Source organism: Pezoporus wallicus, unplaced genomic scaffold, assembly GCF_028554395.1.
Source record: "Pezoporus wallicus isolate ANWC-B61680 ecotype Strahan unplaced genomic scaffold, APGP_CSIRO_Pwel_v1 scaffold_11491, whole genome shotgun sequence".
Lineage (NCBI taxonomy): Eukaryota > Metazoa > Chordata > Aves > Psittaciformes > Psittacidae > Pezoporus > Pezoporus wallicus.
In genome coordinates, this window is record NW_026642649.1 from 3,883,824 (window position 1) to 3,910,052 (window position 26,229).

At 45.5% G+C, this 26,229-nt stretch overlaps 1 protein-coding gene across 5 annotated transcripts in view; it reads right to left on the bottom strand.

The window, feature by feature from the left end:
• Window positions 1-26,229, bottom strand: part of MYRIP (myosin VIIA and Rab interacting protein) — a 333,617-nt gene that overhangs the window by 228,969 nt on the left and 78,419 nt on the right. For all 5 annotated transcript variants that reach the window (XM_057431592.1, XM_057431590.1, XM_057431591.1 and 2 more), the window contains exon 3: window positions 15,833-16,054. In XM_057431592.1, the coding sequence (XP_057287575.1) occupies window positions 15,833-16,054 (222 nt within the window). The remainder of the gene's footprint in view (window positions 1-15,832; window positions 16,055-26,229) is intronic.

The following is a 26,229-nucleotide window of genomic DNA, read 5'->3' on the forward strand; positions in this document are numbered from 1 at the left end:
ACTTGCCAGAGAGTTCTCCTCAGATTACACTTGACAGTCACTTGGACAGGAAACAGAATCACAGAGTCATAGAAAGGTTTGGGTTGGAAGGGACCTTCAAAGCTCATCCAGTTCCAACCCCCTGCAATGAGCAGGGACATCTTCAACCAGATCAGGTTGCCCAGAACCACATCCAGCCTGGCCTGGGATGTCTCCAGGGATGGTTCATCCACCACCTCTCTGGGCAACCTGTGCCAGTGTTTTACCACCCTCATTGTGCAGAATTCCTTCCTCACATCCAGCCTCAATCTCCCTTTTTTGGTTTAAAACCATCACCCCTCGTCCTGTCACAACAGCCCCTGCTAAAAAATCTCCCCGTCTTCTTTATTGGTCCCTTTTAAGTACTGAATAAGGTCCTCTCAGAACCCTCTCCTCTGCAGGTTCATGTTAGCACTCAGGTTGAATTGCACTGCCTTGACCATATCACAGCATCATATAATCATGGAATGGTTTGTGTTGGAAAGCACCTTAAAGCTCATCTAGTTCTAGCCCCCTACCATGGGTACCATGGGCAGGGACACCTCACCCCAGCTCACCCAAGGCTCTGTCCAACCTGGCCTTGAACACTGCCAGGGATGGGGCAGCCACAGCTTCTCTGGGCACCCTCACAGGGAAGAACTTGTGCCTAAGAGCTCATCTCATATATAATCTCTTGCCATGTATATGGTTTTATTCAGACACTGCAGGTCTGTATGACCTCAAGTAATAAAAGAATTATACGAAGCTCACTATCAAGGTAAGGATTACGTTTCTCTTATAATGGAGTAAAAAAGGGAAAGGCAGGGTGACCTCAGCCCCAGGTGATGAGCAAGTGATGAGTAGGAAGCAGAATACAGGTCCACCTCCTACTTCTTCACCTGATGAACTCTGTCACCTAAAGAGTAAGGAAAAAATTTATTCTCTCCATGCACTATAAAAGAACAACTATCTACAAGCCCTTATATATACCTGTTGTAAGATATGAAGAGACATGAAGGAAACACTCTTCTGTAGCAGGATCTGTGTAGTAATTTTCTACCTTTAAATATACACTGAAGCTACATTTTGATTTGAAGTTCCATGCTTCATAAACCATCCAAGAACATTTGCAATGCACAGAATCAGCATCAGCAATCATCCAGGAAAATGGAAGCATCCACATAAATTTGGACGCCACGATGATGCCTTCATAACCTAACTGGGAAATGTGAAAACACAACCGACAGCTCAGGAGTTTCAGCACGATTCAGGAGCTTTCTCAGTGAGAATGCAGGCATTCACTTCCTATTTTAACAACTAATTCTGTCAGCTAACACTTTTCAGCTTAAGCATTCTGGGGCAGCAACTTCTTAATGCGCCTTTTAACAACTGGAGCAGTCCATTTGAACTGAGAGAAGCACAACCTTCCTGGGAGAAGAGTTAACAAAGCCCAGGTATAAGCTGCACATTGAAAGGCACCCTGTTACATGAAGTGAAAGAGTTTAGAAGTGCTGCTGTATTTGCACCATCAGCTGCACTGTACCTGAGATTTGAGCAGAATACCGAGATGTTCCCTCCTGCATAAGCCCTGCACTTAAACATAAAGGGACTTCCATCATCATCCATTATACTGCACCGAAAAGGGACTGGGGCATGCAAAGCTGGACAGAGATCAGCTGAAGGAAAGCTGGGAGCTTGGCTGGACGCTGCCGAACGCAGGGCAAGCCTTCAGGAGCTGCCATACCTGCTCATTTAACACTCAGTGTCCCTTTGAGAGTCAGCATGTTTAAACAAAGCACTCCAAAGAGCCTGCAGGGATGGAGTCCTGCTTACAGCAAAGGGGATTTCTGTCCTCAAACTCTTTAACTTTTTCACATCCAGATTCCTCTGGATGCTCATCCAAATGTACCTGGCATCCATTAATCCTACTATCAAAAGCGAGCCGCTGCTAAAAACAAGTGCCATGCAAGTGCTATCACCACAGTGAGCTCAAGGTTTTGAATTCGCTTCTGCATCTTGCTCAGGCTCTTATTTGCAAAGAGAAACCATGAAAAAACTTGAGTATTTAACTGTAGGTACCTACAGTCACCTCAACTGCACACAGTACATGGCCAGAGGAAGGCTCCGGTGGTCAAACCACTGCCACAACCATCTCATGGCAAGAGTTAAGGAAGGAGGCACCAGACTCTCCTCAGAGGTGCCCAGAGAGTGACAAGAGGCTGTGGATGCAAGTGAGGACATGGGGAAATGCTGATGAGGTACATGGAAACACTTTTCCCACCATGGGGGTGACCAAACCTGAAAGGCTGTGGGATTTGCATCCTCGAAGGCCTTCAAAACCTGACTGGAAAATCCAGCTATACGGAGCTGGAGGTCTGGTTTTGCTAGGAGTAATGACATTAAGCACTGGAATATCGTAGCGTATGGTGCATGTGAGGCAGGTATCTGTCAAACCATGTGCAATTTATACACTGGAAGTGTTGTTCAAGCTCCTGAACATTCCCCTCCAGTGTTACTAATCCTTTATGCAGATATGTGCTGTCTAATTGCCAGTTGGGAATTACGATGACACGTTACATGACTAATCTTTCAAACTCTTAATCGTGCTGTTCTCCCCGTCCTCCTCCTCCTCCTTTTCCTGTCAATCTCCTTCACTCTGTTCTGTTGCTCTTGCCACAACCACCTTCTTCAGTAGCAAAAGGAAAACTCTGAAAGTGGAAGATAGGGTATCCATACGTACCGCACAGAATGCAGTCATAGAACAATGCGTTTGTAGGTCTCAAAACCAACCCTCTCTACCCAAACTCTGTGTAAGACTGCGTTAAAATCCGGTGTTTCCCAAGCATATTCAATCTCTAATGAAAATGTCCCTGATGAGAAAAGTAACTATTGCCACAGTATGTTTAGGAGTCTCAGAAACAGTGGATAAGTGTGCTTTCTGCACGAGTGCTCTAGTTTCCATACTCAAAGTTTCAGGGAGCAACGTTGATACCGACACATTCTGAAATACTAACCTCAAATTCCCTTACATCCAGTAGCCCTTTGGTCCTAGAAGCAAAGCACAAAAAGGCTTTTTGACATAAAGGTCATGGAACCTAAGGATGCAAGGCACCACTTGCAATGTTGGCTTCTTTTAGACATGTAACTGAAATACGTCCCCGCAAAACAAATAGCTCAGGATTTCAGTTCTGGTGTCCTCAACATAAAAAGGACATGGAACTGGTGGAACAAGTCCAGAGGAGGCCACAGGGATGCTCAGGGACTGGAGCACCACCCATACAAAGACAGGGTGAGAACATGGGGGCTGTTCAGCCTGGAGAAGAGAAGCTGCGTGGAGACCTCAGAGCAGCTTCCAGTGTCTGAAGGGGGCTACAAGGATGCTGGGGAGGGACTCTTCATCAGGGACTGTAGTGATAGGAGAAGGGGTGATGGGTTCAAACTGAAACAGGGGAAGTTTAGATTGGATATAAGAAAGAAATTCTTTCCTGTAAGGGTGGTGAGGCACTGGAATGGGTTGCCCAAGGAAGCTGTGAATGCTCCATCCCTGGCAGTGTTCAAGGCTAGGCTGGACAGAGCCTTCGGTGGCATGGTTTAGTGTGAGGTGTCCCTGCCCATGGCAGGGGGGCTGGAACTGGATGATCTTGAGGTCCTTTCCAACCCAAACCATTCTGGGATTCTATGATTCCAAAGCACAGGAGATAGTCATTCAAAATGTAGCTCAGAGTGGGTACTTTCCCATAGAACACCACTCCATAGTTTGTTTTTCCCCCTCAGGACACTCTCCAAAGCATTTCTGATCAGCAATCAGTGTGTACCAACTGCCATCACAGAGAGAGGCCTGGCTACCTGTGAGGGTGCAGGATTAGGATGAGTTATCATAAGTTTCTTCCTTGTCTCTAATAGATATCAATTCTTCTTACCTTGCCAGAGATTGAAAGTGCTTTGGACAATTACAAGTACCTGAGACAGAGGGAACCTAAGAAGTCCCCTAGGTTACAAAGCCCTGAATAGACATCAGCAAGACAAATTACAACTGTGACTACTGATGCAACTTCCACCATCCTTTACACAGATTTCCCCTATTGCACGACTATTCCATCAAGTTTCCATGCTCCAGGCACTATTCTACAAGCCACTACGCTGCCCAGTGAGGGAAAACCATGACTGCAAAGCAAATGTGTCAACAGCAAATTGAAGACAATGTGAGCCGTGATGTCTTTGTTAGCCCGTTAACCTCACATACAACCTCACAGGGTGACAGATGATGGGAAATAGGACTTACTAATTAAACAACCTCATTCACCATTAATTATCTCTTGGAGCTTTGTGAGAAGAGAAGGAAGGCTCTCTCAAGCTGGGGCCTGGAGAAGCATCCCTCAGTCTTCACATCACTGGAGAGAACCAGAGGTGAAAACTCAGAAGAACCAGTATGGACCCTGGAGTCCCACCTACTGCCAAGAGACATCACTCACCAACTTACAACCAGCTTTACAGCATATCAAACCTCAAATCAAACCGATCAGGGCAGGCAGTTACAGATCCAGCAGCAAAGAGCATCTCACTAGCCACAGTAAAAGCGTTCAGTTGAGGAAGCAACACCACTTGGTCATAGAACAGACCCCAAGCCATAGAATCGTAGAATAGTTTGGGTTGGAAAGGACCTTAAGATCATCCACTTCCAACCCCCTGCCATGGGCAGGGACACCTCACACTAAACCATCTCACCCAATGCTTTGTCCAATCTGGTCTTGAACACTGCCAGGGATGGAGCATTCATAACCTCCCTGGGCAACCCATTCCAGTGCCTCACCACCCTAACAGGAAAGAATTTCCTCCTTATATCCAATCTAAACTTCCCCTGTTTCAGTTTGAACCCATCACCCCTTGTCCTATCATTACAGTCCCTGATGAAGAGTCCCTCCCCAGCATCCCTAAGGGCCCCTTCAGATACTGGAAGGCTGCTATGAGGACAGAACTGCTTCAGAAGAGCATTAGCAACTTCCTGTTGGCATCCACCAGTCTGTAGAGAGAAAAATCACACTTCAGAGCCACACCATGTTCATACCCAGGAACATACAGGAGTTTAAAATGCTTTGGGGGGCTATGGGGAGAACAAAAGTCATATTTGACATGATTCTGAGGGAAGGTCTCAAGTTCAGCTCCCATGTTTCAGGCAAGTGAATTGTCACCTCTCAGAGGCTCTTCTTCAGAATTTCCATATTTTCCTCATCGTTTTCCATTCAAAGCAAGTATAAAGCTTGTAAAGAATTCCCACTTTTACTGCAGTAGCTTTGTGATGAAAACATTTTATCAAAGTAATTCCCAAGCACACTATAAAGCCCAATACTCATCTCAAAATGAACAGGAAGCTTTCCTTTGCTGTGATCAAACAAGTGCTTTCACATGGTCCCCAACTCCTGCAATCACAAGTGATCTGGTTTTAAGCAGCTTTTATCTGGGCACTATGTTAAAATTTGATCTTCATTTCTGAAGCTATCTCTGATACAACCTGAAATGAATGGGGGTGCAAACTCAAAGACAACTTGAGGTTGCAGATGGTTTCCCCCACGTTAACATGATTTTATTTGGGGATATAAGATAAGTACAAGCTGTCTAATAGCTCTCGAGCTAAAATGAACAAGATTGTCTGGACAGCTACAGCAAAAGCTATAAAAGTATATAAGTGATAAAAGGTGCAAAAAAGATGTGCTACTAGAGCAAAAGTAGAAGAAAGCCATAGACTTAATTCTGCACAGAGATTTAGAAAGCCTTGCGTGTGGCAGAAAGACAGGGCAATGGCTTTTCCCACCTTCCTTTTCCCCCAGGTCACAGAAGCAGGATGAGTTACTGCGTGGTGATATAACTGTATGTATGATCTTACAGTATCTTATTGAAAATACTTAGCAGTAAGATGTATTTCATGGTGGGTTTGAAGAGTAAGAGCATAGAAGGACTTACTGATGTGATTATGCCTTTTAAAAATGACAAATTCTCCCTTTAACTCCTTTGGTAACACAAGGACCTTTTAAGAGGGTACTACTCCTGATTGCAAAGTGCGTTAGCTGCAGGAAAGCCACATTTGTTATGGCCATTCACAGCTAGTGGCTACAAGTCTGGAGGGTTTCCAATTCTATCACCAAGACAAAAGCACACCCAGTGCTAACCACTGCATTTTTAACGCTTCTAAGGGTACCCACACACAATTGGGCAGCAGGTCACGGTTAACAGGATCAAGCTTCTGGAGGAAAAAGCACTGAGGAAGCAGAGGGTCTTTGATCCATAGGAAGTGGGATAAAAATAACACAATTTGGCAAAAAAAACCTCTGAATTACTTGTGAACTGTAGAAATCATCTTTATACACAGCTTACAATGGCAGAGAGCATGGTATAGAATGCAGATATAAATAGTGCTCTCTCTGTGATGAGCATATGGGAGCTAAATCTAGGTGGTGCTTAGGTGGGCTTCCTCCTTCAGCACACAGACCTTCCCTCGTGATGCCCTGGTACTCAAACCCACAGCAGGCTCCACCAAACATTAAGAACCCAACACCTTCAAGGTCAGACTTCCCCATTACAAAATGCAAAGAACACTCAAATAAGAAGCAAAGAACATGCAAAAAAGAAGCAAAGAACATACACGTGGTGTGCCCCTTTGGGACTGGCAGGGTACAGGCCAGAAGCTGGCTTCACTCTTGGGGGTGGCAATGACAGCGCTGGCTGGAGCACGCCACCGACTTCTGTACCTCACTAAAGCTCAATGGTTGCACAATAGAGCAAGAGGAAACCTGAACCTTAGCAAATGCTGAAGCAAATGTTGTATCAAGCCAATCAGCAGTCTTTCATTATTGATCATTAAAAGGTGTTCAATGGCATGCCTATGGGAAAGTGCACTTAGCACATGAAGGGCTACCTTAGGAGCGTTAGCCACAGCATGGCTTTTTGCTTTACTGCATGTGTTTTATCATGGGGTAAAAAGTAACATAGCACAATGAAACTTAACAGGCAAAATGGGATTTTTCCCTCTTAAAAACAACTCAGCATGTTGACATTTACCAGAGACCAGAAAAAAGAAATTCTAATGCAATAATATATAAAGATACTATGACTTGACCCAAAAATCAAGTATCTGATCTAGACTGAGAAGCTGTGAAAAACTTTGCTTACACAAGTTGTAGCACTGTGTGCACCTCTGGTGTCCTCAACATCAGAAGGACATGGAGCTGTTGGAGCAAGTCCAGAGGAAGCCTTCAGGATGCTCAGGGGCTGGAGCACCTCCTGTATGGAGACAGGCTGAGAACATTGGGGCTGTTCAGCCTGGAGAAGGGAAGCTGCGTGGAGACCTCAGAGCAGCTTCCAGTGTCTGAAGGGGGCTACAAGGATACTGGAGAGGGACTCTTCATCAGGGACTGTAGCGATAGGACAAGGGGTGATGGGTTCAAACTGAAACAAGGGAAGTTCAGGTTAGATCTAAGGCAGAAGTTCTGCCCTGTGAGGGTGCTGAGGCACTGCCACAGGGTGCCCAGAGAAGCTGTGGCTGCCCCATCCCTGGCAGTGTTCAAGGCCAGGTTGGACACAGAGGCTTGGAGCAACCTGGTCTGGTGTGAGGTGTCCCTGCCCATGGCAGGGGGTTGGAACTGGATGATCTTAAGGTCCTTTCCAACCATTCTATGATTCTATTCAAAATAAGAATCAGTAGATTTTAGTTTAAAATTCCACTATTTTTTTTCCACGGGCACTAATTCAGTTGTTTCAAATAAAAAAAGTTTTAACAGCTTTTTCAGATTAACACGTTTTGAAAAACATTTCTCCCACAACATTATGGCAGGAGGATTTTAGAAACCTAACCAAAAAAGGGAAAAACATGAATCAGAAAGGAGCCTCTGTTGTGCAAGTAAAGATCCAATGGTCCTGTAGAGGATGAGGAAAGGCTGATGCTCACCAGAGCCAAGGGACATCCAGCATGTTCCAAGGCCAGGAGATAGTTCAATGTTGCTACATAAGCTTGGGAGGGAGATGATGAGGGCCGAAATGCCTTGCAGCAAAGGCTTCCTCCTGCATTTTGCCTGATTGAGAAACTCCTGCTTGAAGCACAGTGCCTTGCATTTCAGATACAGTTAACACAGACCAAAGCCAACAGAAAACCAAAAAGAGCTGGTATGTGACCTTCTGCAGGGGATCACCTTTAAGGGTCACTCAAAGCACCAGCTGGAGAGAAAGACAGGACCAAACATGAGATAATCAGAGGGGTTTATCAGAATCCAAAAGTGCCCAGACATGTTGAGTTTATAACCACAGGTCCTCATGGTTGCCTCTGCCTCACCTTCATAAGACTGAAGAGTAAACTTTGTCAGAAAGGCAAGCTCATCCCCTCCATCAATCAAGAAACCCCCATCACAACACACAGGATGATCATCCTACTTAAACTGCAGAGGTCCAGGAACAACTTCCTCAGCTTGCAAGCTGTCCTGGGTTAAGCAGCAGCAGTCATTTTTCTCCTCCTCAGTAGCTGGTGCAGTGCTGTGGTTTCAACTTTCAGCCTGGGAACAGTGCTGATAACACCGATGGTTTTAGTTGCTGCTCCATAATGTTTACTCTGACCAAGGACTTTCTGAGTCTCATGCTCTGCTAGGGAGGAGGGGAAGCTGAGACAGGAAACCTGACCCAAACTAACCAAAGGGGTATTTTATACCACAGCACGTCATGCCCAGTGTAGACACTGGGGGGAGTTACCTGGAAGGGTTAGATCACTGCTCTGGTCAGGCTGGGTATCGGTCGGCGGGTGGTGAGCAGTTGTATTCTCTCCCCTTGTTATTTCCCTTATCATTATTATTACTGGTGGTAGCAGCAGTGGTTTGTGTTATACCTTAGTTACTGGACTGTTCTTATCTCAACCCATGGCAGTTACATTCTTTTCACTCTCCACCCCATCCCTCCGGGAGTGGGGGTAGGAAGGGGAGGAGTGAGCGGCTGCGTGGTTCTGGGTTGCCGGCTGGGCTCAAACCACGACAGCATGGGAAGTCCTAGTTACAGAACTGACACAAGGGAAGTTCTTCCCCAAGCTGTGCTTGATACTTAACATTTCCTATCTCAGCAAGCGTAAGGGGTGATGTTCATACTTAAGTGCCTGCACATGAAGGATCCTCTGTATTTTTCATTAGCTTTCAGTTTGTCATCATTACTAAAAGCCCCCCTTATTTAACTGAAAGGTTAAATAAGTCCAATCTAGAATTTTTCTGCTGCTTATAATGTGGGAAAACTGTTAGATCCTTTCAGATTCCCCTCCTCCCAGTTCAGCAGTCCCAATATTTTTGCACACTATTTATATAACTTTATTCCTACTAGGGAAAATGTTTGAGAACTTCTCCTAAGGTGACTTGCCAAAGGGAGGTGGGGCCAAAGTATTTACATATTATCACTGAAAATAAACTGTGATATCCTGTCCTCATTGATTCCCTACAAGAATCCAAGCACTTACTTTTCTGTGCTGCTGCAACACACGAAGCAGAGGTTTTAACCATGCTGACTGCAGCAAAACTTCTGTAATAGCAGAGAATTAGGAATACTTACACTTCACAGCATTTAACTTTTCCACCACTGACCTCCAAGAGCTCAGCATCAAATCACAGACTGGTCTGGGTTGGAAAGGACCTTAAAGCTCATCAAGTTCCAACCCCCTGCTATGGGCAAGGACACCTTCCACTAGAGCAGGTTGCTCCAAGCCCCTGTGTCCAACCTGCCCTTGAACACTGCCAGGGATGGGGCAGCCACAGCTTCTCTGGGCACCCTGTGCCAGCGCCTCAGCACCCTCACAGGGAAGAGCTTCTGCCTTAGAGCTCATCTCAGTCTCCCCTCTGGCAGGTTCAAGCCATTCCTCTTGGCCTGTCCCTACATCCCTTGTCCAAAGCCCCTCTCCAGGTTTCCTGCAGCCCCTTTAGGCACTGGAGCTGCTCTAAGGTCTCCCCTTCAGGAGCCTTCTCTTCTCCAGGCTGACCCAGCCCAGCTCTCTCAGCCTGGCTCCATGTACCTACAGAAGTTTATCTTAAAGTCCTTGGCCAGACTGACTTCTATCAGGGCTTCCCTAACCTGAGCCTCAGCTGCTCTGGCTATTTCTCTGTATTCTTCCCAGGCTTCCCCTTTTTGCTTCCACCCTCTGTAGATCTCCTTTCTACACTGGAGTTTGTCTAGGAGCGCCTTGTTCATCCACGCAGGCCTCCTGGCGTTCTTGCCCGACTTCCTCTTTGTTGCGATGCGATCCCCCTGAGCCTGGATTAAATCCATTAAGTCATTAAATCCCTTCTGCACATGGGGAAACCTCAGAAGTTCCCCAAGGTCACTTGACAACCAGGTGAAGAGCTAAAACTGGAATCCAGAGCTCCTAAAACATGGATTAGTCCTCCAGGAACCCAGACACACGCTGACTTCTGAGGCTACTTCAAGCTAGGAAAGCACCTCATTAGCACTTGTATTTAGCTGTTTAATAGACCCCTCTTTGCTACTCTCCTCTTCAATTCCACTTTTAGATACGTTTCCTAAAGCAGAGTGCGGCACTGAAGCCTGCTCTATGTTATGCAAGTACAGCTTTATTCTGTCTAGCACACTGGAATTCTTCACAGCGCATCCTTCAGGAATCATTAAGAGATCAGGATAGCAGAAAATCCAGCAGAGATGAACCTGCCACAGCAACCAGTTTGCACAGTTCCCTCTCAACCGCTCAAGCCAGGGAACAACTGAATGAACCAAAGTTCCTGGCTCTTAAGCAAAATCCAAGCCATTGACCTTGCCCTTTATGGGTTCTGTAAGCAAAAAGGTATGGTGTCTGTGATGTTAAAGCACGTATGGGGAAAGGAGATCAAGAGACAGGATACAACACAGACAGATAGGGGTGGGAGAAGGAGGAGGAAGAACATGGGAACAGAGCAGCAGGCATTTTTTGACAGAATTACATCAATTCCTACAAGGACACAAGGATGAAGAAAATAGTTGTCACTGCTGCCTACTTGAAACTAGGAAATACTTTAAGCACAATATGAATGAGATCATTCAGAGGGACCTTGACTCGCTTGTGAGGTGGGCTGATGCCAACCTCATGGAGTTTAACCATGCCAAGTGCAAGGTCCTACACCTGGGTCGGAGCAATCCCAGGCACAGCTACAGGTTGGGCAGAGAAGAGATTCAGAGCAGCCCTGCGGAGGACTTGGGGGTGTTGGTTGATGAGAAAATGAACATGAGCCGGCTTCAGTGTGCGCTTGAGCCCAGAAAGCAACCGTATCCTGGGCTGCATAAAAGGAGTGTGACCAGCAGGTTGAAGGAGGTGATCCTGCCCCTTTACTCTGCTCTTGTGAGACCTCACCTGGAGCATTGTGTGCAGTTCTGGTGTCCTCAGCATAAAAAGGACATGGAACTGGTGGAGCAAGTCCAGAGGAGGCCAAGAGGATGATCAGGGTCTGGAGCACCTCCTGTATGAAGACAGGCTGAGAAAGTTGGGGCTGTTCAGCCTGGAGAAGAGAAGCTGTGTGGAGACCTCAGAGCAGCTTCCAGTGTCTGAAGGGGGCTACAAGGATGCTGGGGAGGGACTCTTCATTAGGGACTGTAGCGATAGGACAAGGGGTGATGGGTTCAGACTGAAACAGTGGAAGTTTAGATTGAATATAAGGAGGAAATTCTTTCCTGTTAGGGCGGTGAGGCACTGGAATGGGCTGCCCAGGGAGGTTGTGAATGCTCCATCCCTGGCAGTGTTCAAGACCAGGTTGGATGAGGCGTTGGGTGAGATGGTTTAGTGTGAGGTGTCCCTGCCCATGGCAGGGGGTTTGGAACTAGATGATCTTAAGGTCCTTTCCAACCCTAACTATTCTATGATCCTATGGGACTCCATGTACCCCTAGTCCAGTCCAGAAGTCAGAACAAGACCCATACAGCTCGAGTGAAGGCAATACAGGGCAGAGCTGAAACTTCACCTTTTCTGCTCTGCCACACAGCAAGTGCCTGTTCCTGTATAATCCTATCTCAGAAGGAAAAACATGTTTCCTGGCATGACAAAGTCCCAGCTTCCAAGTTCTGTGTAAGTTCTAACATCAGACAAGGACCTCAGACAACAGAAATAAGCAGCTCTCACGAAGTATACACAAAGCTGGGGCTGAGGCAGGCTACTGAAAAGATCTTTCAGCTTCCTTGGACCAGTTGGTTGAGGCTGTTTGAAAGCAAAACAGGATTGCTAAAGCAGCTGTACATCTTCATCAGCTTTCCACAACGACATCCTGCAACCAACTGGTTTGTTACAGCCAAACATAACAAGTAAATACAAGGTTCAGTTATCAAGGAGCATCCCCAAGTTTTGCCAAATCTTGGTGATTTGTACTTTTTTTTCCCCTATAGAGACTACAGAGAGTTTTATGCTACACCTTGCATCAGCTAAGCAGAAGAGATGTATCCCTTGGCAGGCTCAAATCACATCTACCATCAATTTTACCATGTTTCTATAAAAATATGCTCTGTTCTGCATTATTATATTTATCAGAGACTCATAGAATGGTTTGGGTTGGAAGGGACCTTCAAAGCTCATCCAGTCCAACCCCCTGCAATAAGCATTGACATCTTCAACCAGATCAGGTTGCTCAGAACCACATCCAGCCTGGCCTGGAATGTCTCCAGGGATGGTTCATCCACTGCCTCTCTGGGGAGCCTGTGCCAGTGTTTTACCACCCTCATTGCACAGAAAGTCCTTTCCAATCCCAACCATTCTATCACTCTATGAATGAGTGGTTTGGGAACAAGCAGGAAAATCACCCGGCATATGGATGTGAAGGCAGGAAAGGATTAGGTGTCATTGCTCCCCCTCACAAAAGACACAAATCCTTTGATATGTAGATGGTGAGACTAGAGTGAGATTCTATACTGAGCTGAACTGTCCCATGTTTAAAAGATGCAGCAGGAGATGTGCTGTAAGGGAGTTCAAACACCAACATTTTCACTGGCTTATGAGTTTTCTGCTTTTGGAGGAAGCACAGACTAACTCTTGTGGCCTAATTCTTTACAAATGTTCTGTGTTAAAAATGCTGACCTGCATATTTGGTCTCTGCTAAATGTCAATGTAGATGGAAAAATGAAAAACAACTGCTGGAGAACAGGTATCTCCCTTAGGGTCATGCTTTGGGAGACTGTCTCAACAGGTCAGATTTTTGCCAGTGTCAAGATCACTCTGGTACAGCAATATACCAGAAGAATACTTCAAACCTGCAAAAGTTGACAATTGTTCCTCTTTGATTACTGATTATTCCTCTTCTGGAGGAAGACCATCAGAAATAACCAGAAGATTATCAGAAATAAGGTCTAAAGAAAAGGGTACAGCTCCCAGAAGGGTTTTCAATCCAAACCCAAGGGATCGTTCTACCACGTACTGCTTTCAAGACGAACTTAACCATCCCCAAGTCATTGGGTCCAACTCTCAAAGCATATGGGAACTGTTCAGCATTTCCACATGTGCAGAGAAACAAAATGTACCTTCCAAGTAACTCACCTAATTAGTCTCAAGCTCTAACGTATGGGGTGAACCATCTTTACAATCACGATGTATGCTGAGAATGCTTTAAAAGCCTTTTGTACAGCGAGGACACGGTTCTGACATTAGAGAACTCGTTGACATATTCTAGATACAGGCTAGAAATAAAGCTCAGGATTATTCGAGCCTTGCTCTAAAGCTGAAGAGCACAAACAGGTCACTATGGGAAGTCTGAACTATAGATAACTGTACTTATCCAGTTCATCTAAGCTTTTTCTGCACAGCAGAGAATTACAACATTCACTCTTGGAGAACTAACCAAAAACATAGAGGAAGGGGGAGAAAAAAAGGAGAACAACCTGCAAATGCAGTATTATCTGAGGTATTTCTAGCGTACTATCTATTGCACAGCAAGGTACCCAGACAAGCAGAAGCTAAAATGACAACCGCATCCACTACTTGCCCTGTCTTAATAAAGGCAAAAATAAAGACATAAGGGGAGCTACAGAAGGACAGGAGAACACAGTCCATGCTTCATGTGAGGGTAAGTCACTGAGAAAGCAACAGGAACTCACAACACACTGCGGTGCTTCCCCCCGGAAGCAATACCGAGCATTAAGACCAAAAGCCTTGCAAAACCAAAAAGACCCCCCCAAAACCAAACCTAAACACCTCAGCAGCCCCCGACGAACACCAGCCCCTGCTTTCACACAGTCCAATCAATAAATCAGATCATGAAATGATTTGCAGCAGCGTTAGTTAATGCATTCACTGAAAAATAACTCAAGCAGTGTGTCAGGTATCACCAATAACGAAGGAGTTCGTAAGTGAGTTACGGGTGGGTGACTCTGAGGTCTACACAGGATTGTAGCACTGACTTCCAGGGCTGGAAATAGCATTTTTCTAACACAGCTACAGATTTTTCTGCTGGAACTAAGTTCTTCTGAGGCTTGTTTTGCAGAGTCAGCAAAACCTATTTTAAGCGCAGTTCATCAGCATCCTCACTCCTGGCTGCCCGCATGGGTGATCGCAGGAGAAGTGGAAGAAAAGAGGTGTAAAATGAAACGGGTGAATGACTAAAGTGGAAACAAGCACTGGCTCTCCAGCTCTCTGTGCTGCTGGAGAAGATGCTCCTGTGGCTCTTGTGCCTCCCCACTGGGGGAAAGAGGATGTGTGCGTAGGTTTGCTAAGGTAAAAGGCAGAGAAGGAGCAGGTGCCCTGGAGAATACAACCTCATTCATTCTCAAAGGTTGCCATTTGGAAACATGGCATCATCCATCTGGGATCACTATTATTTTAAGGCCCTGTGTCAAGGCCCCCTTCATTCACAGATACTGCATGAAAACTTACATTTCATGTGAGTGTGGATGGGGAACAAGTGGGAGCAATGAGTCTTTGGCAAGCACTGGAATATCATACAGCATTGGAAAGGGACTCAGCTCTTGTCTTCATCCTGTGTTCTCCACTGAAGGGAACCATGAAGAACAAACTGCTACCTTCGTCACATTTGCTCAGCGGCTTTAGTCAACAACAGTCAAAATTAAACTACTAGGAATCAAGTTATTTCATTCACACTTCTTATCTAAATGGGCCTTGGTCAGTGCTACATCGCCACAGCTAAGGCTGCTTTTGGAACCTAGCCTGTAATGCAGACAAGAAGGACTATCACAGTCACCATCCTTTGCTGCTACCACGTGTTTGCTTGAATTTGCTTTGGTTTTGTGGTACTGCCTTTAAACGTTGTGGCTCTGTTAGCCTCAAAAGGGAGAGATAGCGAAACCCTGCACTCTCTACAAATGGAAGCCTGGCAACATATTCTTAACAGATGTTAAGAATTATGACAGGTTGCACTACTGTTTTCACTGGTTACTTGCCAGTAAGCCCAAAGCATTCCTGCCAGTAAGCTGGCATTTCTAAAAGCACTCCAAAACACAATCGCACCTGGATGATTCATTCACCAAGAGTTTTCCTTCCCCTCCTCACCCCTCAGTGGGATTTGCTGCTACCTGGATAACTGCCTTCCCACCATCTGCGCTCAGGTCCCATGAGTAACCCAGGCATTTCAGACCCTAGCCCTGCTCAGGCTAAATCCAGTTACTGCTTGCTGATTCACCAGGCCAGCTAAGCAAGCCTGGGAAGTGCACCAGGTAACCAAACACTCTCAGAACAAATTAACCTCTATAGACATCAGGCACGTCACACCTCAGGAACAAACCAACCCCTACACAAGCAGGCACTTTGTGTCCTAGCCCGCCAGTGTTAACCACTGACAAACAGAAGGAAAAGCTCAGGTCAGTCCACAGCTGCTTAACACAGGTTGCTGAACAATAAGGCCCTTACCTTGCTTGCTGGCAGACGCTGCAAATCCAAGCCTTCTCCTTCTTCTGGTAAGAACTGCAGCTCTTGCAGATGTTGTACTTGCAGTCCTGGCACTGTCGTTTGCTGTTGATAAGGAATGTGAAAGGAGCACAGCAGCGAATACAGCAGTGCTCGTTGAACTTCTGCTGCTTGGAAAGGATGCTGCACTTGTTACCCTCTTCATCCAACTTCTGCTTCATTTCACTGGAATGGAAAGCAAAAGAACAATGCGAATTGCAATGGGAAGATTCCCCTTCGCCCTTCTCTTCACACATCTTCATGTTACACACTTTAAATAACTGGTGCAGGTGTGAAAAAAATGGCAGAAATGCATATTCTAAATGCAGAATGGGAAGTAAAACCTCCTGTATTCCCTGGAGTTATCCATGGGGAATTCATCTAAATGTGCTGAGTCACGAACCAGGGCAAGCAATCTCCTTTCACTCAGCTCCAGCAAGGGAACCCTTAGGAGAGCTGCTCCAGGTACTCCAGCTGGGCACAGCCACAGCATCATTTGAGGCCTCAGGGCTGCTTTTGGAACACTTCACAACTGAAAACTCAGTCTAGGAAATCAAAAGGCTCAGTGCACAGCAGCAGAAAATCCTACTGATGAGCAGGTTTGAAAACAGAAGTGCCAAGTTTGCTTTGTTCTGATGCAGTGGGGTTGCATTATTCATAACAGCTCCAATTTGTCAAGGGTGGTTAATCACATACTTCGTTTCAGAGAGATTTGGGTGTTTTACTAGGTAGGACCAATACTAAGCCAACTGCTAATTGTTTGTGAATTGTTGCAGACCCCCTCAAGTCTTCTGTATTGCAGCAGAACTCATTTATTAAGAAACAATAATTATAGAGCTCTCTGTGTATGTGCGTGGTATTGAGCCATTTGCTACCTCCCATTTTACACTGCCTTTGGTATTTTTTGACTGAGGGAATATATATTCCATGGTAAGAGTAATAAAACACATGCAGAAAGAGCAGTTGTATAAGTAGACACGTCTACATCACACAGTTCCTGGCGCGTACAACTAGGATCTACATTGAGAGACCCAAAAAAACCCCTTAATTCATGAAAACCATGTGCAACAGAAGCTTACAGAACATACACATATTCATGCTTTCCAGTTCTCAGAATTAGTGATGGCTACCTTACTATTTCCAATTGCTGATGAGAACCATGTAGTAGAGTAGCACAAAACCCTCAACAGAATGTAAAGGTACCACAAGAGACAGAGTTAAGCTATATCTTGTGGTACATTTAAATTCTGCAGGAAGAAAGAGTCTCAAGATGCTGACTTACACTCAAATTAATGCTGAGGTACCTTGCTAGAGGGGAAAAAAGAAAAGGAATACTCTTACTGCATACTTATTCAGGAACTCAAGCAAGATCATCTATAAGCATCCTCATGAGCCAAGCCTGGAATGTTAAGAAGACTCGCCTCGCTGGCCTATGCATCTTCTTCTTTGCAATTTCTGCCTCAGATTCATCACTCATAATACAAGCAGCCCATTTGATGGAAGTCTGATGGGTCAATTCTAAACCTCAAGTCTAAAGGGCAATCAAGGCAGTGCTCTAAAGCATATCATTATTGAACTTGCATATATATCATGTTTAACCATATTCCTGCTATACCCCTTCTATTAAACTTGAAACCCATGTACGCTGCTGTTGTTTGCCCCCTGTACAAAGGTTTCTTACACCAGCTGCTCAAACCCAAGTAAATACTCTTTGGAGTTTCAAGTAAAATAATCTTTCTTGGAAGATTTTTGTCCAGATGGCAAAATTTCACATGGTTTTCTGCATATTTACAGAATGCTGAAGGTGAAAAATGTGAGATTATCATGTAAGAGAGGGAAGTCTGAGCTATGCAACTCAAACTGGCTTCCTTGGGTAAACTGATAGTACTATCCCACACATTAAATGGGATAGTTAGAGTAGTTATGTTATCTCCATTACCCCCTCCCATCGTACCACATAGGCAATCTCTCTAGGGAAAGAGGAGAGGAAGCAAGCTGTTCCCACATCACTCCTCCATCCACAGCACCTGTCCTGCTCCACAGCAGTGGAACAATACAGCTAGTGCACAGAGGTCAGGCAGGAGCCCCAGATCCCAGGAGAGAAGCTGGTGAAGGTAAGTGCTATATGACAAAAGGAGGATTTCTGGCACAGAGAAACGTCACCACACCAAGATGCTGCAACCTTTGCTTCAGGTTGGAGACCCCAGGCAGCAGGTGCTGCCCCTTCTCCCAGCCCAAGATGAGAACAGCTAAGGAGTCAAGGTCAGGAAGAGCAGGGAAAGAAGAGATTTCATTCTCATGCAGCTCTGTTATCTCCCAGAATTAGTAACACTGATATGTGGTGGTATCAGCCTGCACATTCAACATCAGCACGCTTGATGACATTTGAACCTTCATTAGGTTTCTCATGAATGACACTGAAATAAACTACAGGAGCAAAGCCACCTATTAAAGGCACTAAAATAATGCTCACACAATATAAAACCAGGCAGTTTCCTTCACAACGGAGCTAATAAAGCCTTATACCTAAAAAAAGCTGAGCACACACTGAAGCCTTTTCATCAATACAGGCATTAATTACATCTCTCTTCTCTATCTGGCTGCCAACATTCATTACAGTGGTAGAACCTTAATACCATCAAGGCATCTGCCTCGCTGTTAAACAGGACTAAAATGGGCCAATGATTTGGAAAGTCAATAGGATAGGGTTGGAGAGGCTGGCAGAGAGACAGCATGACAGAAAAGGCCTCATTTCCAGAGGAAGCCAGGCAGAACAGAAAAGAAAGCGATGCACATCCCTCTGATGGCTGTAACAAATCAAGGTCCTCGCGTACCACCTGCCAAAGGCTGTTCTGGTTTCTGCCAGGAGTCAAAAGAGACTGTCCATAGGACTTGGAAGCCACAAGGCTACACTCCACACTCTCTCCTTGGAAGGCAAACACAAGTTCCATATGAAGGCAAAGTGCTGCACCACACTCGTGTGGTGGTGCAGCCAAACCAGTGTGTCTGGTTTGAGGAAAATTACATAGGCAAAGGGAAAAGTAGGCTCTGGTTTACCCCCGTGACTTCAGCTGGATGATGACTGTGAGCAGGATGGTTAACAGCAGATCCAATCTCAACACACTGGGAGTCTGCAGTGCTGGAATTCAGGAGGTACAAGTTCATGTCCAAAGCATCCCGAGTTTGACAGTTTTAGACCGTACCTTCAAGATGTTCAAATGGCTTGGTGCAAGTAACAGTGCTCTAAGGAAAGGAGGGCAGTCAACAGCACTGATCCCCATTCACTGAGACTTACTTCCAAAAGGATGACAGCCACTTCCAAGAGGCAAGTTTAGGGGGCCTATAGGGATGCTGGGGAGGGACTCTTCATTAGGGACTGCAGTGACAGGACAAGGGGTGATGGGTTCAAACTTAAACAGGGGAAGTTTAGATTGGATATAAGGAGGAAATAATTTCCTGTTAGGGTGGTGAGGCACTGGAATGGGTTGCCCAGGGAGGTTGTGAATGCTCCATCCATGGCAGTGTTCAAGACCAGGTTGGACGAGGCCTTGGGTGATAACGGTTTAGTGTGAGGTGTCCCTGCCCATGGCAAAGGGGTTGGAACTTAATGATCTTAAGGTTCTTTCCAACCCAAACTGTTCTATGATTCTAAGTTGAACACACAGCCATCACAAACGCTCCCTCTTCTTCACCATGCAACACCATTTCCCTCAACAAACACAGATGAGGGAGACGGGACAGAGAGCAGAGGAAGAATGTGCGTGCACTCGTGCGCTTACTGCTACCAGCATTACTTCCCAAGGAGGGAAGGTAATGTATTTAGAAGTATATATTTATAGGTGTATATACACATAATATGTGTGCAAATAAAATAAGCAAAAGCAGAAAAAGACCAAGCACAAAAGAATTCCCTTTTGTGGAAAGGTTGGAAGAGTGGGAAGCACAACTGACAAGAGTTTATTCACATCCCTTAAGTCATAGCTGATGGTGCTCAGCTAGCAGGATTATGTGCTAGCTAGGGTAACCAGGATCTGCAGACGCGAGAGCTCCTGCTGTCTGACTGAATCTCACCCTGTATTCCATTTTCCTTTTCAAGTGGCTGCATTTCAGTTTGCCCCTAAATACAAAAGCAGCAAAGAATACTCCAGAGATAAACACGTCTGTCACCAAGATTAATCCTGTCAAAGAGCACCGTACTGAACTGGAAGTTCCAAAATACACAGATGCATATTCAGATTTTCCTAGAGGCTTGTATTAATTAATCTGCAATGGTTTGTATAATGAATATGTAATTACAGTCAATGTTTTGGGTGTCTTCCCATACGAAGACAGGCTGAGAACATTGGGGCTGTTCAGCCTGGAGAAGAGAAGCTCTGTGGAGACCTCAGAGCAGCTTCCAGTGTCTGAAGGGGGCTACAAGGATGCTGGAGAGGGACTCTTCATCAGGGACTGTAGCAACAGGACAAGGGGTGATGGGTTCAAACTGAAACAGGGGAAGTTCAGGTTAGATCTCAGGCAGAAGTTCTGCCCTGTGAGGGTGCTGAGGCTCTGGAATGGGTTGCCCAAGGATGTTGTGAATGCTCCATCCGTGGCAGTGTTCAAGGCCAGGCTGGACAGAGCTTTGGGCAACATGGTCTAGTGGAAGGTGTCCCTGCCCATGGCAGGGGGTTGGAACTGGATGAGCTTTAAGGTCCTTTCCAACTCAAACCAGTCTGGGATTCTATGATGTAACATGCATTAGTCAGCTACAATGCAGCACACCAAGCTGTGAGAGTGCACAAGTCTCCCTGCCAGGCTCCCTGAAACCTGGTGCTCTGCTCTTTTCCAAGGCAACATCTCCAGCTATCAGGCTGTAGCCAGCTTACACTCGCCTCCCACCAGTCTCCATTTCAAGCTGCCTTTAAACTGGCACTTGCCAAAGTCCAGCTGATGAGGCTCCCATTTGCTCTGTTGCTTTCTTGGGTGATGGACAAATACATGTCTTCCTAATGTTCAACCACAGAATCATAGAATCCCACACTGGTTTGGGTTGGAAAGGACCTTAAGATCATCCAGTTCCAAACTCCTGCAGAGACACCTCACCTTAGACCACGTAACCTGTTATCTTTCCCAATTAAGAGTAGAGGTTATATCTATTCTAGTTACCTGCACAGGAAAGGAGGGAAGTGGAGAGACAACGTTCCTAGGAGTTACAGAAGAAACCCCATTTCCTTCACATCACTCTCCTGCTGAACAGGGAAGCAGCATCTTGACCCCAAGTTATCAAGGACAGGCAGAAATTTTCTCCTTTAGTACTACAGATGAGGGCTTCTGTTCCTTGCACCTTCATTTAAATTACATTCATGTCATAAAATAAGCTACCTTTTACCCACTTGGCACTGGAGCCCTTTGTCCTTCAAGGACTAGTGAGCTGCAGAGTGCTTCTTCCCAGGGGAGCAGTGTTCTGCTCAGCCGCGTAACCGGCTGTCTCACTCCTCTTCACCATCTCACCTCTCGCACCAGATACAGAGCGGCCCATGAAGATCACCAATTTGTCTTAAAACTGGTTTTAATCTTCATTTGACCACTGTTAAGGGCCTTAAAACACTCCCTCCACAGAGAGAATGCCTTTAGACACTCTTCAAGCCAGGCACACTTCATGCTCACCTACCCTTTATACTCACCCTTTATACTTCTACCTACACATACAAGCTCCTGAGATGCTTTGCTTAGCATGAGATCTGTACTTCCACATAGTCTGGGAGCAGGCGAACAAGTTCTGATGCCCAGTTCCCAGCCTTTCAGATAAGCCACAGCTCCTGTTTTTCCACTCCCAGTCAAATCCAAGCCTGTTCTATTGGGATGGGAGTTTCCTTGGGATACAGAGGTCAGCTGTAAATACAAGTGCCAGCAATGCCCTCTAAGCTACAAAGCTGGAGGACTAAGGGCTTTTCCTATTCCGAGGCTAAAGTGCACACAGAATTCCTGTCTCTGCTCTCCTTAGAACCCCCAGGTGTGCACCAGAGGCAGGGGCAGGGGTAAGGCTCCTCTAACCTGTGCAGAACCTGACAGCCTCTTACCCCTTGGCTACTGGCACAATGAGGAGTCACAGGCTGAATGACTGGATTTCCTCTCCCATTCATGCGTTTTCAATCTGACGTTCCAAGTCACCAGACTGATTACCAGAAGTAGTTCCCACACCTGCCCTTGTTCCCTCTCTCCTTCTCCTAGCACATATCTTTTCCCCCACTATATTCAGTAAGAGCCACGTGCCACCATGACTTATTTACTCCCAAAGGGTTCAGTGTTAATTCCTTTTAGATGCCTCTTCCTCTCAGGCAGTTTATTATTTTCCATCAGGACGGACATCTAACACAACTCTAGCCCCAGGCAGTGCTACACCATCACCAAGCACACCTTTTGCTTCTCTTATGTCTTTGCCAAACCGTCCCTGGTGACACTTAACTTGTTCTCTGAAAGAAGCAGAGCTCAGGATAGTACTATGTCCCTTCACAGCAAATGCTAACTTCATTCATTATCTTAAAATGATGGCCAAATTTTTCCTAAGCTCCCATCAATGCAGTCACAATTCTGCCTCGTGCTGCATTTAACACTTAGTATGTGTATTAGTATTCTGCACATTACTGGTGCTGTCAAAAAGCCATGGTTTTATGCATCCAAACACACTGCTTGCACCTGGGGAGCCCTCGAGGAGCACACATCACTTGAACCTGTGCAGAGGGATACTGCTGCAGCAGCCGTAGCTGACAGTCAGCAGGGAGTGCATCAAAACTGGGGGGGGAAACAACTAACATCAAAGCCAAGTGAAAGCAAAGCACAAAGTCTTCAGAGGAGGACAGGAGATGGGGCACCTCAGCTCTTGGCACTAAGAGGCTCACAGAGAGTTATGAGTAAGTCACTCATCAAAAACCAGGGAGATGGGGATTTCACAGTCCAATTACTCCAAGCGCAGCTGCATTCTTTTATCTAAAATCTTACAGGTATCTCCTAAGGGTATTTTCTCTTCAGCTTTTCATTCCTATAAAATTTAACTTCTATAAATAGTGGGTATTCCTATCAAATCTAGTTCTAATTTTCTTTCCTTCTCCTTTCAAAACCAAGAGCAAACACTGGGGGTCCGTCCTGTATATATGTTGGGGCACCAGTATTGTGTACAGTTCTGCTGTTCCTGACATAAGAAGGACATGGAGCTGTTGGAGCAAGTCCAGAGGAGGCCACGAGGATGCTCAGGGGCTGAAGCACCTCCTGTATGGAGACAGGCTGAGAACATTGGGGCTGTTCAGCCTGGAGAAGAGAAGCTGCGTGGAGACCTCAGAGAAGCTTCCAGTGTCTGAAGGGGGCTACAAGGATGCTGGGGAGGGACTCTTCATCAGGGACTGTAGTGATAGGACAAGGGGTAATGGGTTCAAACTGAAACAGGGGAAGTTCAGGTTAGATCTAAGGCAGAAGCTCTTCCCTGTGAGGGTGCTGAGGCGCTGGCACAGGGTGCCCAGAGAAGCTGTGGCTGCCCCATCCCTGGCAGTGTTCAAGGCCAGGTTGGAGCAATCTGGTCTAGTGGAAGGTGTCCCTGCCTACAGCAGGGGGTTGGAACTGCATGAGCTTTAAGATCCTTTCCAACTCAAACCAGTCTGTGAGTCTATGTGCTAACCAATGATCTTGTCCCATTAAATTCTTTACAATTATTGTCAAAGTCTCGCCCTTTTGTTGCTTGACTCAAAAAGCCATGATGACATCCTGTTGCCCTTAAAAATCAATGCTAAAGATTCAGCCAGTACAGGGCATTCAGACCTGACACTATGTCCACAACACACACCACAAGCAAATTGTAACAAAGAGTGGAGAGGCAAGGTAAGTTGCCTGGTACGCAGCTTCAGTGCCATCAAAGGTCTCGTAGGATTTAGAAGCAAAGGATTTAGGAGCTTGGGATAACATTCACATTTACTTAAGGTGAAGTGAGGTACAAGAATAAAACCCTGTTTCAGTGTTTTATTGAGCAAGCCTTTGCAACAGCAATGTTGAGACTTAAATGGACCCCGTATTACCCTACTGAAATGCTTAATCTGCCTCAACTGATGCTCCTTGGAGCTGAATGAATTCAAGCTGAACACAGATGTATACCCTACCTTTAGAAAACACAGTTATCCTTCTACAACCTGAGACAGGAGTATGAAAAGAGAAAATGAAATCAGTTACCTGCATAAATCATATCACAGATTCTGGAGACAATTTCCTTCTAAAAATGAATTAATCGAGCACTGTGGAAACACCGTTATTGCTGTGTTTTGCTTTTTGGGCTTCTGATGTTGTTAGGCTTTGGGGCTTTGTATGTGTGTGCTTGTTTTACATTTGCAGACATTTCTGATACTAGGAATTGACACTTTCACATTTCTTATTAAATACCATAAAATAAAGGTTGTGAAACCCAACCTGTGGTAGTTTTGTACCAAACACAGTTGAACCAGTTGAAGTGCTGACCGAACCAGAAAAAAGTCAGCATACTGAAAACCCCATCTCGGGCACTGCATTTGTTAAAGAGAGAGCACAGATTCAGCCAGCACTGAAGTAAATTGTGGTTCACCCGCCCCAGGCCACTACCTCACTTGTACCAGGCTCTATCCTAATCTGTGAACAATTTCATGCTCAGGTGAAGCCGTTCCACAAAAGGAATGATTGATGCTACAGTACACTACAGGCCCGGGCTAGTGGCTCTTAAGGGAAGCTTCCTCTTATGTTGCTGGCACAAGCACTGTCAATCAGTGTCTACCATCAGCTGGAACTGATTGACGTGTCAGGGTGTAGATAAAGGAAATAAATAATACACTGGTATAATTCAACTCCTTCCTCTCACTTTGTAAACACATAAATTGTCAAAAGGCACTGCATTTAACCCCGTTTTCTTCTGTCACCCTGAGCACCACAGGAGCACGGACCGCACCATGTTTAACTGAAGGCTCTGAAAACAAGCAGGCAGATGAGGCAGTGAGGAAGAAGCGGCTCTGGAATTACACAGCAGATATGCAGGGAGCTCTAGGGACATCAGAAACCTCCACATGAAAGCTGCAATGATCTGTTCCAAGTGCTGTGAGCACAGACTCCTTTGCCCTCCAGTTCTAATACTGCCACGTGAGAAAATATCTGTGGTTTAAGATAGTTTTCTCCCCTCACTCTTCTTTTGCATCTGCCCTTCTATCTCAGAGACCACTGTGCAGCCAGGTAGGGTGTTCTGATGTTAAATACTTCCCCAATACTGGGGACAAGCATTTCTACTACAGGGGCAGGACCTTCTGGTTAATCCTGGGTTTAACTCATCCATTGAGAAGGACCAAAAGGTGTGCTTCCATGTCGGACATCAACCACAAGCACTGATAAGATAAAACCTTTTCCCCCTTTCTCATTACTACATTCACACTGAACCACTGACCATGACAATCTGAGCCTACACACCCAGCCAGTTTTACTACATCCCCACTGCATCTACTTACTACATCCACACTGAACCTGCTTACTACATCCCCACTGAACCACTGACCATGACAATCTGAGCCTACACACTCAGCCAGTTTTCATTCCCTTTACACAGCCCTACACTGCGACTACATGGTAAACTTTGATTACCGTTTACATTAGCAGCTTATGACACCTTCCTCTTAGATTACGAAGATGCACTACTTTGTATTATACTACCCTATCAAACATCCTGATAACCCCGCAAAACATCCTTAGTTTAGCACCTTTCTTACATCCCTTCCCTGATGTCCTCCTTCCCATATTTGATAGTGATTTATAGTTGTATAAACATTTGCTACGTTCCCCTCTATCTCATTCCTGCTCAACACATGTCATTATGTTCTCCCAGAAGCACATTTCTCGCTGCCTGTCTGCTATCTCTCTATAACTAATATGCCAATATTTCTCACCTCTTTTCTTAGCTAATTTTAGTACAACTTTATCTTCCAATGTCCTTTCCAAATAATTCCCAGAAATATAAAGAAGTCCATAGAATTGCACTGAATAACTACATACCACAGAGTTTATCTCCACAGCCTAAGAGCTTTCTGTACCCTAACATCTACTGGGGCTTACCCCACATGTTAAGCAGCCAAACTATAGTTCTAACAGTCTTTCTAATGCAGGTCTGTGTGTGTGTAGATCCTGAAGTCCACTTCCCTGATCCAGCTCTTCATGCTGCCCGTGCTCTCAACACACAGCAAACAGGGTTCTTAGATAGCCCACACAGCCTCTGCAATTCCAAACACTGCAAGCCCTGAAATCCCAACCAACCAACGTATGAGTCAAGAAATAGCAGCTCGATATTTAAGTCAATTTAAGCCTACAAACAATGATTTTCTTAAGTACAGAAA